Raw genomic sequence first — 13,653 nt, 5'->3', positions numbered from 1 at the left:
TCAGTTTTGACGCAAATCACAACACATCACGAGTAATAGAAGGTGCACGAGGTTTGAAACTGATATTCAAGTCGAGTGATAATCAAGTAAGGAAATAATGGCCAGTAGCGGGATGAAGAAACTTGGAACACTTTTGGCGGGAACAGCCCTGATCTTGAGCATAATCGCCACGTCTCTTGACAAGTGGGAGGTTAGAATTAAATCGCAGACTTGGGAGAACGAAGGAAAGGGTTTGTGGAAAGTATGCGAGAGGGACACGTGTGTTGGACTGCCAAGCACGGGCAAGTAACATTATATTTTAAAGGTGGTTCTTATGAAGGATACTGAGTTTAACTTGAAAGAAATGTGCAGAAAACACGGTATTTCTACCTTATGAGACGATAGTAGATCACAGTAAATCTTTAAGCACTCAACCAATCATTTAACAATTTTGCGCTTTTAACTATTAAATACATGGTTACAATCTTGTTATCAGTAATTTATGTTTCCCATAAATGCATCATTTATAAAGTAGCTAAATGTGTATCACTCAAAATTTATGTTTGTTGTACATGTGTTTGTGTTGATTTTGAATAAGAGTGTCGCTTTAACCGATATGTTAGGTAGGCGAGTATTGTTATGTTCCGTGTTACGATGTAACTGAGGGTTTAAATGCAGTTTGAAGTCTACTGAAACAGCGTTATTTTGGGTTTTCTGTAAAAGTAACGATTTGTTTTAAAGCTGCACTCTCACAGATATAAAGTTTTGGCAAATTATAATTTTTTTGTGTTGGAATTAACCAATTTTGCGTAAGTGTATGGAAACCAGTGATACAAGACAGCTGACAAAAGATCAGATCGCAATTTTTCATATTTACGTTCAAAAATGGATATTTTATGGTTAAAAGCGTTACTAAATGAAACTTTCGGCAGTTTCCCTAACACCTGAGATCTGTTCTATTGTGAGTTATCTTAATTCATAACTTAATTGAATGCATTGATACTAAAATCAGCTGATTCTAAGACAAAGACAGTAGTCCCAAAGCCTTTCAATCTGTGAGAGTACAGCCTTAAACGAAATATTCTTTTCTTATAAAAATGTGTTGTGTTTCGGAAAAGTATGTGTTTTTTTAAAAAATAATTTCAAACGATGTTTCTTGATTCGTAAATTATTTCTGTGTTTTGTGTTTTTATTTTGCGTTCATTCAAACTGATTATACTCAAGCGCGATTCAGTAGTTACTTCCTTTTGCTGTACAGGAATAACTACTGTAACATATATCACGTGATGATGATGAAAATCACGTGACCATTTTCATTTTAAACAATATATCAATATCACGAACATCAAATTCATTTCTGTACTTAAAAATGTCAATATGACTAAACAAATATGAATAATCCAATATACTCTTTAAAAATTGTCATCCAGCACCACATTCAAGGACTCATTTCTACAATGAAAGCTTTGCTAACAATCAATCATTTTAAGCTTTAGGGCCATGGGTGCAGGAATTGTCAAGTTATCACACAGACAAGCTTTTTAAGTTCAAGGTAACTGTGACATTGACCTTTGACCCGATGACCCCTTCCCCATATATTAAAAGGTGTCATCTACAGTTAAGGCCCAACCCCCTAGTCAAGTTTGATGATCATAGGTCCAGACATTGTTGAGATATCTCTGGGAGAAGCTTTGTTAACCTCTGTAAATAGCTGAAATTCAGTTGTGTTTTGTACATGGCCGCATTGATCTTCTCGACTCATCAAGAGAGAGAACTGCGTAGGTGATTTTGCTATATTAGGTAATTGTTGTTTGCCTGTCCTGTAGTCATTAGATTTTGTACATAAACGATGTCTTATAAACCAGTGGTGCTGAACTCTGTGAGGGGATTCATGATCCTAGGGATGCTTCTGCTCATACTTAACGTGATCTGTCAGGGAATTGGCACGATGTCCTCGGATGACGACAAGTTCGCGAGTCTCTCATGCGGAACAGGGTTCTTAGCAGGTATGACTTTGTGTATATAAAGTTGATCTCTCCGTATAATAATGTATTTTAATAAAACTCCAGTTTTTATGACGTCAGCGGTCAATTTCTTGTTTTGTGCCGGTCTGGACCTCGCCAAAAATATAATACGGACCGCTGACGTCATATAATATGGACCGCTGACGTCATAAAACTGGTGAGTGTTGTTGCAATTTTCACAACGACATTTTTTCGCAAGTAAACATTATTAGATTTGTGCAATAAAACACATCAAAGGCAATTGTTTAATGGTAAGAAAGTGTTCGGTATAATATTTGAAATATGACCCACCACTTCGGGCCATATGACATTAAAAGGACCGGCCAGTCAGCCCCCGAAAGTGAATGGACCTCGGCTAACGCCTCGATCCATATACACCTTCTGGGGCTGAATGGCCGGTCCTCATAATGTCATATGACCCTCAGTGATGTGTAATATTTCTTAAATATCGTTTACAGAATTTTAAAACAATGCACTTTAAATGTGTTTTTCATTGCAAATATGTGTGTTTCAGGTATCCGAAAATATGTGAATTTCGGATGCCTGGTGACCCAATATTTTTTTGGAATCATTGTGATCGTAATGGTTTATGGCAAATATCAACAAAAGAATTAATGAAACAACGTCAAATAATCGATTCGCGCTAAGATATGCATGCTTATCAGATGGAGATTTTTGAAAGAGACGAATAGACGTGGAACATACTCTCTTTAAATGTCAATTACTTAAACACAATAGCATTCTTTTCGATGTTTTTTTTATAATAATGTTAAATAAAGCATTTTTAATGGTTTTGTCTAAATTTGGCGTGACGAAATCTGACTTTAAAATTTTTTTGCACGCTTCTAAGAATGTCTGGCGCGCTCAAATATTCACTTAATAGGAACAAAGACTAAATGAAGCCCGCTTTTTTCCTTTCTTTTCGTTATGTGAATATTGAAATAAACAAACAGCGACGGTACGTGGTGATAAGAATACTCACATTGAAAATGACTAATAAAAATGCACTTGAACTGCTAGAACTTAATGAAGGGCCTAAATTGAATCCTGGTTAAACGCAATAGCGGATCCAGGTGGGGCGCACCCGCATCCCCCTCCAAAATTCATCCAAGTTCATTTTTATGTCAAATTCGGAGAAAATAAGTAAGTAAGTAATAGAATACGCTCAATTGCATCATTTGTCTAGAAATTGTTAACATTTCTTAGTGGAGTACCCCATAAACCCCTGCCAACATATTATATTTTAATTTCGGTTCTAATGGAGGAGAGCATGTGGAGATTACGTCCCCTCATACGTTAAATCCTGGAACCGCCTCTGAAACCTTCATGTACTTAAGAGCAAGCACTTAATATTCGCCAAAAACTCTGAGTGTTTTAATTGTTCTGATTTAATCTGTGTTACGTTTTATATGCTTGACAATGTCAAGACAATTTTGTTTGGTGAATATGTTTAAGTAAACAATATCAAGCACCTTCACTTCGAACAACCTAAATAATTTACGTTGAGGGATTTTACTTACTGATTGCAAATAATCGTTGCAAAGCGTGCTAGTCCAACTGTTTACAAAAGCATGATCAGCAAAATATTTTGCTACAATAATACAGTAAATTTGTAAAGCCCAAAACTCGTTTATTGAATGTTCGCCAATTCAAGGAACCTCAATGTGGTGTGTAAACATATTCATACTCGCACTCGGGCCTTGCCCCTTTTGCGAGTGCTCCGATAAAATGGTTGGCCCCCTTAGGTGTTTGGAGCATAGTGCAAATTCAGAATGTAACCCTGGTTAGAGCTACCCTGGTTGTTTAACGTGGACCAGTATATAGCACTGTCACACGGAACCCCCATTTAACGTCCCTACCGGAAAACGATTAGCATTTTAAAGTGTTGCGGCTGGGAGTTGAACCTGAGACCCCAGGATTGACAGTGAAGTGTGTTGACCATGTATCCGCCACAACTCAACATTTTTCTTCGATGATACAGTCAATGTGTAGCGCCTTAAATGCAAATTCGATCATTAAATGTTCGGCACTTCAATGAACTTAAATAGTGACCGTGTCGTATCTTAAAGCTACGATATCATTTCTGGGTTTATGTGAAAACAATGCAAACTGTACGTCTTTGGATCTTTTCTAAGGGGTGCGAGACCACATGTTAAGTAGTTACTCAATCGCTGATGACTTCAGTCGGTTTCCTTTATTTAGGGTCGATTGAAATCATTGATGTTGTTTGGGTTTTTTTGACTGACTTAAAACTGCACTTTCACAGATTGAACGGGTTTATTATTTTTATTTTTGTCTTGGAACGAGCCAATGTTTGTAAATATATATATATATATATCTTAAAACACGACTGCTGACAAAAGATCAGAACGCAGTTTTTCATATTTACGTTTGAAAATTAATGATTTATGGCTAAACGCGTTACTAACGCTTAAAAACAATGCATAAAACATCAAATTTTGATCATACATATGAAACGCTGAGATCTTAATTTTTGTCAGCATTCTTATAGTTTACTGGTTTCCATGCATTTTCGGAAAAATTGGCCTGTTCCGAGAGAAAAAAAGCTGTCAAAACATTCAGTCTGTGAGAGTGCGTGCGTCTTTTATATCATCCAATGCATCAGCACTTGAAATGCTCAAGAGATAATTTATAGACAGAAGCAGTCAATCTTTACAAAAACAAAGAATCATTGATTTCAGGGACGTTCCTGATGACCGCATTCTCTGTGTATTGCGACAACATACTTGACGCAGACAGGTGGAAAGGGGGGTCGGGCTTCTACCTCACCATTGTCGCCTGGCTGCTGGCTTGGACCTCCAGCGCTCTCGCCGGGTACCAGAAATATGAGGGGGGGTCGGCCAAGGGCGGAAATAAGTCCGCTGCGGGTGGTGGCGGCGAGCCTGCGGCGTCCAATCAGCCAACGGGTGTGTCTAATATCACATATTCGAACCCGGAATAAGGGACCGGGAAAATCGTTACAGTGGTTTATTATATACACTGAGTTATAAGTGGAGAATAAAATATGCAATACAAATTATACATTTAAAACAATTCGTTTTGTTTTGTTTCTTCCAAAGAACATTCGTTTAGGGTATCACCAAAATGATTTTGGTTAAAATGGTTATTGTCAAGACAACATCTTAGATTTACTGTTTTTTGAGGGTTAGGGTGGAAAAGGATCCGACACCGTGTCAAGGAGCAGGTACTTCGAGGTATAGGGGGCCGATAGTCTATTTCTCTTTTATATTACCTAAACATTGTTTAAATGGGAATGGATACACACGTTTGCCTTTTATGTACTTCTTTCACATTGTTTTCGTGCGGTTTTAGTCAAAGAATGACCTTGAACGAAATATAGTGAGATGGTTCAGTTTTTCGTGGTATAGGGTCTGATCTGGTTCCCGATGGGGACCGTTTTTTGTTTCGTTCCATTAACGTTATAGAACAGAACAGAACAGAATGTTTATATAACTTAAGAACATATAGCTAATCGTTATAAACACAAAACCAATTATACATGTAAGATAGTGCATGCATGAAAGAACAAAATGAATCATTTTGCAATATGTTATTTACAAGCAGGTTATACAATATCATGAACAATCTAATGCGAATTTAAAAGTACTGTATTTGAGGATGTCTCTAGGGGTGATTTATATATTCAAGTCTCTTATTTTAAAGGCGTAGGCTCAGAAAATAGCTTATCTTATTAACAGTTAACAGAATTAAGTAATGATATAATAGATGTCACCGGGTGAAAAATATGGGCAGCCAGTTAGGATTGTTGTATAATTATATGTTGCATTGTTCTATTATACGTACATGCCATTTTGGGTACTAGTAATGCGAGGGTGCTTCAGGAATATGCGAGGCCGGATATGAAGAGAGAGAGAGAGAGAGAGAGAGAGAGAGAGAGAGAGAGAGAGCATAAAGCCGGTTAACGACGAAGAAGTTGTCCCCTGAGACAAACAAAAATGTTCAAAATATCCATACGAAATCCGCCAACTCATCTTAAAATCTAAAGAAGATTTATTTGAAACATTTTTTACACTTCCCTACACATTACGCAGTATTCCGCAGAGCACGAACTCTTTCAAAGAAAACTCCTTTGTATGACACTGAAAAAATCTATTTCTCGCCTTGATATACCGAAACAGGTGTATTAGCCCATGTTCATATGTATGAGCTGTTCAAGGCACTAGAAACCGTTTGACTCAAGAATGTAATCAAATGGTATTACGTCTATGGAGCGTTTGTCCTAAACTGTAAAGGCGCACAATATTATAAGTATACTTGGCGAAGAAAACCAAATCGGGTGAGAGCGAAGCTAACCCATATCGGGTCTCCTGATGATATCGTAACGTCGACAACCTGTTTACATGTTTAAATGTTTCATTTATTCATCGGAATATTCATCGGAATCGGAAAATAGACGCCATTTTGGTACAATACAAATTTGGTGACCCAATTTGGAAAAATATAGGGTCATCGCGTGACCAGTCCTGGCGTTGCGTCGATGTTGGAGGCGTGATATAGGTTGATGGAAAAAACGTTTTAAATAAAATTCATTATCACTTTTAACTCATATGACTTGAATTATCAAAACAAAAAAGCATACGATTTGTGAACAAATAAAAACTATTGTTTTTCATTAATAGCTACGTGGCGACAAATTTCGCAGTTGAAAAATTGCCAAAATATCGCTAATATTTTTAATTTAAACATTTTATTGCACCAACCTATATTGTGCGCCCTTTCACAGTATATTTGGTTTTAAAATATGGGTGACATGGTACATTTCTTAGAGAGTTTCACACAATTTTGAGTACTAGGAAGATCGCGTCATACAAGAGGTTCTGTGTCCGATACCCTATGTAGTAATAATCTCCAACTTCACGCCTGCAACATATATAACGCAACGTTATTGGTCCAGGACTGGTCACGCGGTACCCCGTATTTTCCACATTGAGCCACTAATCTTTATATTGTAACGGCATCTTTCTTCTGATTTCGATGAATAAATAAAAACATTTTCCATATAGTGTTGGCGTCTTGATCAATGTAAACAGATTGTCGACGTTATATATAAGTTATGGGTTTAGTAGATGACCAGAAATGGGAATTACGGTGCCAAATAACCCTTATTGGTTGAGAGCGTGCTTTGAGTGATGAAACAGGCCCGAATCGAGCTCAAAATAGCGATATTTAAGCTTAAAGATGCACTCTCACGGATTGAACATTTTGACAACTTTTTTTATTTTTTGTCTTGGAAAGAGCCAATTTTTGCGAAAATCCATGGAAACGAGTTATATAAGACTGCTGACAAAAATAAGATCGCAGAAGTTTATATTTATGTTCAAAAAATGATGTTTTATGCATTTTTCTTAAACCGTTAGTAACGGTTTAAGCCATAAAACATTAATTTTCGAACAGAAATATAAAAAACTGCGATCTGATCTTTTGTCAGCAATCTTATATCAGTGGATTGTAGATATTTACGCAAAAAAGTGCTCATTCCAAGAAAAAAAGTTGTCAAAACGGTAAATTTGTGAGGGTGCAGCTTTAATATTTCGAAATTGAGCTTTAATGAAGAACATTGATAAACGTGAACTAAATCTAATTCAGTATTATCTTTAATTTAAAACAAAGCCGTTTGCAACCTTATTCATAGAAGTTAAAATTTATTTATTTCAAAACCGTTGCGAAAACAAGTTCTTTCAACATAATATTCTTAACTCTCGTTGGTGCACGATATTAGACAATCTCGAGTGTGATCTCTGGGAGTGATAGGGAATGCGGAACATCCGGAGCGGGAACCAACTTGGCCGGCATTGCAATTACAAACAGCCGACGAGCCCGAATCGAACCCGAGTAAAAAACGAGTTCGCTCTCCACTGTGCTAACCGGACAACACTTTTCATAACTGAAAGTGTGATGCGAGCTCCTGGGCCGTATTGCAAGAAACACATATATTTTTTTTTTAATTTAATTTCAGCGTAACTTCAAATAATATATGAGAAACTAATCGCATGACCATATTGAACTCATTGACTTTAATTATAAAAACAAAACAGAAAATGATCTAAGTACAGATAAAAACTATAAACTTTATAAAAAAAAATGATAGCTACATTGCCATATATTCTCCGGATATATACCAACACATCGCTAATTTTGCTTTATCTTTAGGAGTATCATATGTTTGATTTTGTTTGTTTTGGTCATTAAAGCTTCACTCTCACAGATTTACAGTTTAGCACATTTTTTTATTGTTTTTTACTTGGAATGGGCAATTTTTTGCGTAAATATCTGCAAACCAGTGATAAAAGACTGCTGACAAAAATCAGATCGCATATGTTCATATTTCTGTTCCCAAATTAAGGTTGTATGGCTTAAATCGTTACTAACGGTTTAGAAAAAAAGCAACGAACACCATTTTTGAACATCAATTTAACTATTGATTGCGATCTAATTTTTGGTCAACAGTCTTATATGACTGGTTTACATACATTTTTCGCATAAATTGCCTCGTTCCAAGACAAAAAATAAAAATAAAAAAAATGCCAAAACCTTCAATCTGTGAGAATTAAGGTCAAACAAGCTAAACGCGACAATTCATCAAAAATACAACAACCTATATCGTGGACCTTTAAAGCTGCACTCTCACAGATTGAACGATTTGTTTTGACAACTTTTTTATTTTTTGTTTTGGAACGAGCCAATTTTTTGCAAAAATCCATGGAAACCAGTTGTATAAAACTTCAGACAAAAAATAAGATCGCAGATGTTTATATTTATGTTCAAAAAATGATGTTTTATGCATTTTTCTTAGACCGTTAGTAACGGGTTTAGCCATTAAACATTAATTTTCGAACGGAATAGGAAAATCTACGATCTGATTTTTTTGTCAGCAACCTTATTTCATTGGTTTGCAGATATTTACACAAAAACTTGCTCTTTCCAAGACAAAAAAAAATAAAGCTTTGTGCTCCTTTTCCTTTTAGAAAATATACGTTTTTGTTTTTAGTTCCTAATTGAGAAATGGTAATAACTGGACCATACCCTTTGATTATCTTATTTAATTCCAAGCGGTTCTTAGAATCACTCAAAAAGCGGATAAGGTTCTCATCTGTTTTAATTATTTTTCTTACTTGCGGAAATTAGAAGTGGTTTAATTAATTAAAATACGATGTCTTTAAAACAGTTTTAAAAAACAATCAAAACCCATTACATGAACCAGGATATATGCATGAGTTTAGTCAGTGACATTCACTTCGCTTGAATATCAAGAAGCAAAAAACGATAGACAAAAACGGGATGAAGAAAATTGGATTATGTTTGGCGGTAACTGCCTTGATCTTGAGCATAATCGCCTTGTCTCTTGACAAGTGGGAGATTGTAATTAATACGCGGACTTGGGAGAATTCGCAGAAGGGTCTGTGGAAAGTATGTGAGAAGGACACGTGTGTTGAACTGCCACACACGAGTAAGTCAATTTTATAAGATATAATTAAGTTGTCTTGTCGTGCATATTGTACGAGTATAGTTAAATAAACTTTAACATGGTAAATAAATAGTAAAAATTGTCTTTGTTTATAGTCTTCATTCGAAGCAAAATATAACCCTTAGGCGTATCATTTATGACGTAATTTATCACGTGGTATACACACACTGTTAAGGTTTTGTACCTAAAAAATGTCTTATAAACCAGTGGTGCTGAACTTTGTGCGAGGACTCATGTGCCTGGGGATGCTACTGCTCGTAGTCAACGTGGTCTTTCAAGGAATTGGAGCATTTGTCACGGACCACGACGTGTTGTCGGTTCTCTCATGTGGTACAGCGTTCTTAGCAGGTATGAAACCAATGGCAACGGATTTTCAAACACAAATTATTTTTTTTAAAAATCAGAAAAATCTCATTATTTCAAACTAAAAAATAACAATGCCAAAAAAGTGAAAACAAAATATTAAAAATGTTATTTTTTCATTAATATGCACTTTTTACTGTCTATTTAAGAAATATAACACACCACTGATGGCCAAAAGACATTATAAGGACCGGCCAGTCAGCCAACGAAGGTGTTTATGGACCGAGCGTAAGGTGAGGTCCATTTCACCTTCGGGGGCTGACTGGCCGGTCCTTATAATGCCATATGGCCCGAAGTCGTGTGTTATATTCCTTATATTATACCGAACATTTCATATTACTTTTCAATATTTTGAAAGCGCTATTAATGTATTTCATTGAACAAAGCAATTAATGTTCAATTGCGACAATTGTTCGCCGTTGTAAAAATCGCAAGTCGTACTCACCATTTTTATGACGTCAGCGGTCCATATTATATGACGTCAGCTGTCCATATTATTTTTTGCGTGGTTCGGACCGGCCAAAAATATGATATGGACAAATAAATAATGAAATGACGTGAAATCATCGAGTCGGGCAGTCAGACCCGAAGGTGAATAAACCGTGGCGTTATCCGAAGTCCATATACATATCGGTGGGCTGATTGGCCGGTTCTTATCATGACATATGACCCTCAATGTTTTATTTATGATGGCATTTGCCGGGGCGTGTTTAAATAAGCTATTTGTGTCAAGAACAGGAACATATAACATATTTATTACATTCGACATATTATAATGCACCAGTCAATTGTTACCACGCCCCCCCCCCTCCCAGGTCCGGTGGTATACCGGGGATAGCCGGGGAAATGGGCCGTGTTTTTACATTCCAGGTGGTCCCGCAGTGCAGAGTGACTGCGGTGGTTTATCTTCATGCCAAATATAGCGGGAAATTGGCCTTAACTAGGGTCCCTTGGGTGCGGGGGTATTTGGCGGGGAGTTTACCAGCAGATCGTCCCCGCAGGGTGGAGATTTTGCCCGGCCTTGGCTGAACCGAAAGCCAAAGTCCCCGCTGGTTACAAATGACCGATTCATAACATCTAAGCCACGTGTGAGTCTGGTGAACAGGGAAGTACAATAAAAATAACTCTCGGTGTCGCGATGTTGTGCGTGAGTGTCTTGTGTTCTGGGTGGGCCGAAGTGTACGGAGAAAACCCACTTTTCCGGTTTGATGACCTCTGACCAAACTCCTATACGCGCAGTCTGTCTGAAGCGTGTGCGCTAACCGGACAACCAGTTCATACATTCAACATTGAATATTTTAGATATGTTTTTTTAATGATGCAATCTTTGGCCAAATTTCAACCTGAGTGAATTTTGAAGAACAAAATTTTGGCCAAGGATTGCATCATTGAAACGATGGCAAATCTAAAACAGTAAACACGAGTATAAGCAAAAAAGGAATAATATTTTATTGGCTAAGCAGTATTTTCATATCTTTTCTTTCAAAAAGTGTTTTTTTAGAAATTAACACCACTTACTTGTTGCGACCCGTGGCGACCCATGTGAGAACCCCCTTTAAGTCACGTGATTCCTCAACCTGCTATGTAGATGGTGTACTTACGGATCTTGCCCGACATAAAGCCAAAATCATTTAATGCACCAAACACTAGAAATAATAAGTTAATTTGCAAACAGAAGTATGAAGAATGAATTTATTAAAAAGGAACCATTAATTTCAGGGACGTTCCTGATGAGCGCATTCTCTGTGTATTGCGACAACATACTAGGCGCAGATGGCTGGAAAGCGGGTTCGGGGTTCTACCTCACCGTCGTCACCTGGCTCCTGGCTTGGACCGCAAGCGCTACGGCTGGGTACCAGAAAAGCAAGGCGTAGTCGGTCAACCCGGAATAAGGGACTGAAATTTTTGTACAGTGGTTTATTATAAACACTGAGTTATAGGTGGAGAATAAGAAATCAAAATAAAATTCAAACCTTAACGAGTTCGTTGGCTTTTGTTCAATTTTGAAAATATTCGTACCAGGAATCAGCAAAATGAACTGGTCAAAATAAGTTTGGCCAGTACAAAATGTACGACTTTTAGTCCTGTTCTGATGTTGTTTGTTGTTGTTGGTGTTGTGGTTGTTGTTGTTGTTGTGCGTCGGAGAAGGGCGGGAAAGCGCCAGGTACCAGGCTCACACGGTTCAGGAATGAGGCACCGATACAGTATTGTTGTAGTAGATTGAAATCAATTTGAGTGTTATGGAAAGGACACAAATGTTTGCATTTAGATACAGTCGAACCTTCTTGGCTCGAACTCTCAGGGACCAGTGCAAATACCTCGAGCCTCGAAAAACTCGAGCCAAGCGAGAATGCTCACCTCAAGTTAAAAGTAATCGGTCCTTTACATCCAGTTCGAGCCAAAGAGGAATTAGAGCCAAGCGCGATCGAGCCAACGGGGTTCGACTGTATGTACTTTTTTATGTTGTGTTCGTGCGTTTTAGTCACAGATGTTACCAAATGACCTTTGTAAACAGAAGCATGAAATATGTTTTTAAAGATAATAAGATGGTTCATGTTCTTATGATTTTGTCCCCGAATGTGCCGCTTTTTGCATCGGTTCATTAACGTTATATCACGTGGTGAGAAATAAGGGCAGCCCAATCGGGTTTCGAACTCAGGAAGTCCAGTTGACAAGGTGAGTGAGCTACCGGGTCGTTAACATACCATCTCAACACCTGTATAAGTAACGGTTACGTGACAGTTGCCAGTATGCGGCTGTCCCCACATAAGCAATGTGCCCCTACCCAGCTATTGACATCAGGCGCATAATTCAAACAAAAAATATAATAATAATAATAATAATAAGCCAAAGTTGCAGTATGCGTACTTGACTACATGATCATAGCACTGTCCATTTTCCAGTACTAAATAAAGCACCCCAGAAAGCCTAGAACGCACTAGATTGCACGATTGTTTTCAAATTTCCCGAGGACCCACCAAGCACAATTATGAATCCACATGAATAGAGGGCTAGCTACGCCCCTGACTGTCAGCTCTCACAGTCAATGAATATAAACACGGAGACAAGGTTCGTTTTCGTTTAATGCTGAAAATAGTACAAAACAACAGGACAACAGGACAATTATAGACATATCTTTTACTGATAAATAGAAGGTCATCCTGTCAACTGAGTCGCTGCCGCCTCCTATATTGGCCCCGCCAACATGACAAAAAACATTAAGAAAGGCCTTCTAAAAGATTTAAATACAACGAATGAATTTGTTGAAATATTTCGGCACTTGTAGCTTGTGAACAAAGTGATTTGGACAAGAGCATAATAGTTTTCGCTAAGAATCAGACTGCCCGCTTTAAAGAGGTAACATCACAATATCTGATATCATGTTTTGTTCACCCTTACGTTCATGGGTGTGAATGGATTTCCATTATTCGGGAAAAAAAAATTGTATATGATTATAATGAGCTTTAATGTCTAAAAATAAATGAGCACAAAAATAAGCGTAGAGTAACAAAGGGAAACAACTTAAAGATGGATGATTTAGAAGCGTGACCTTTTTATTGCCCTTATTAAAATGAACTAGTTGTGAAGGATGTTCGTTGATTCTAAAGTCTTTCACTTCTTTTCTAAAAAACAACAAAAAACTATTAACAAAGTATTGAAACCGAAACTGAAACTGGATCAAAACTGGCAAAGTACCGCCATTATAAATAACATATCGCTTAAAATTATAACCGTCGGGATAAATTACTATCATAATAGCATGAATCAACGCAAGAACGA

General features: G+C 37.3%; 2 protein-coding genes across 2 annotated transcripts; both read left to right on the top strand.

The window, feature by feature from the left end:
* Positions 1 to 8: 8 nt before the first annotated feature.
* On the top strand, positions 9 to 5,057 carry LOC128207198 (uncharacterized). Its single transcript, XM_052909994.1, has 3 exons — positions 9 to 281; positions 1,845 to 1,985; positions 4,706 to 5,057. Exons 1-3 carry the CDS (start codon positions 98 to 100, stop codon positions 4,963 to 4,965), a joined length of 585 nt encoding a protein of 194 aa, XP_052765954.1. The 5' UTR covers positions 9 to 97; the 3' UTR covers positions 4,966 to 5,057.
* A 4,186-nt stretch (positions 5,058 to 9,243) lies between these two features.
* On the top strand, positions 9,244 to 11,851 carry LOC128207201 (uncharacterized). Its single transcript, XM_052909998.1, has 3 exons — positions 9,244 to 9,492; positions 9,718 to 9,858; positions 11,593 to 11,851. The coding sequence occupies exons 1-3, from the start codon at positions 9,324 to 9,326 to the stop codon at positions 11,745 to 11,747; spliced, it is 465 nt and encodes a 154-aa protein (XP_052765958.1). The 5' UTR covers positions 9,244 to 9,323; the 3' UTR covers positions 11,748 to 11,851.
* Positions 11,852 to 13,653: the final 1,802 nt, after the last annotated feature.

The sequence above is a fragment of the Mya arenaria genome, chromosome 11, assembly GCF_026914265.1.
Source record: "Mya arenaria isolate MELC-2E11 chromosome 11, ASM2691426v1".
NCBI lineage: Eukaryota > Metazoa > Mollusca > Bivalvia > Myida > Myidae > Mya > Mya arenaria.
The sequence above is the reverse complement of the archived record's forward strand: the minus strand, read 5'-3'. Positions and strand labels throughout refer to the sequence as shown.

Excerpts from the sequence above, each read along its gene's own strand:
- LOC128207201 (XM_052909998.1), top strand. The coding sequence starts at position 9,324 with ATGAAGAAAATTGGATTATGTTTGGCGGTAACTGCCTTGATCTTGAGC. Across the intron at positions 9,493-9,717 it reads TGTTGAACTGCCACACACGA|TGGTGCTGAACTTTGTGCGA; the intron begins GTAAGTCAATTT and ends CTTATAAACCAG. Across the intron at positions 9,859-11,592 it reads TGGTACAGCGTTCTTAGCAG|GGACGTTCCTGATGAGCGCA; the intron begins GTATGAAACCAA and ends CATTAATTTCAG.
- LOC128207198 (XM_052909994.1), top strand. The coding sequence starts at position 98 with ATGGCCAGTAGCGGGATGAAGAAACTTGGAACACTTTTGGCGGGAACA. Across the intron at positions 282-1,844 it reads TGTTGGACTGCCAAGCACGG|TGGTGCTGAACTCTGTGAGG; the intron begins GCAAGTAACATT and ends CTTATAAACCAG. Across the intron at positions 1,986-4,705 it reads CGGAACAGGGTTCTTAGCAG|GGACGTTCCTGATGACCGCA; the intron begins GTATGACTTTGT and ends CATTGATTTCAG.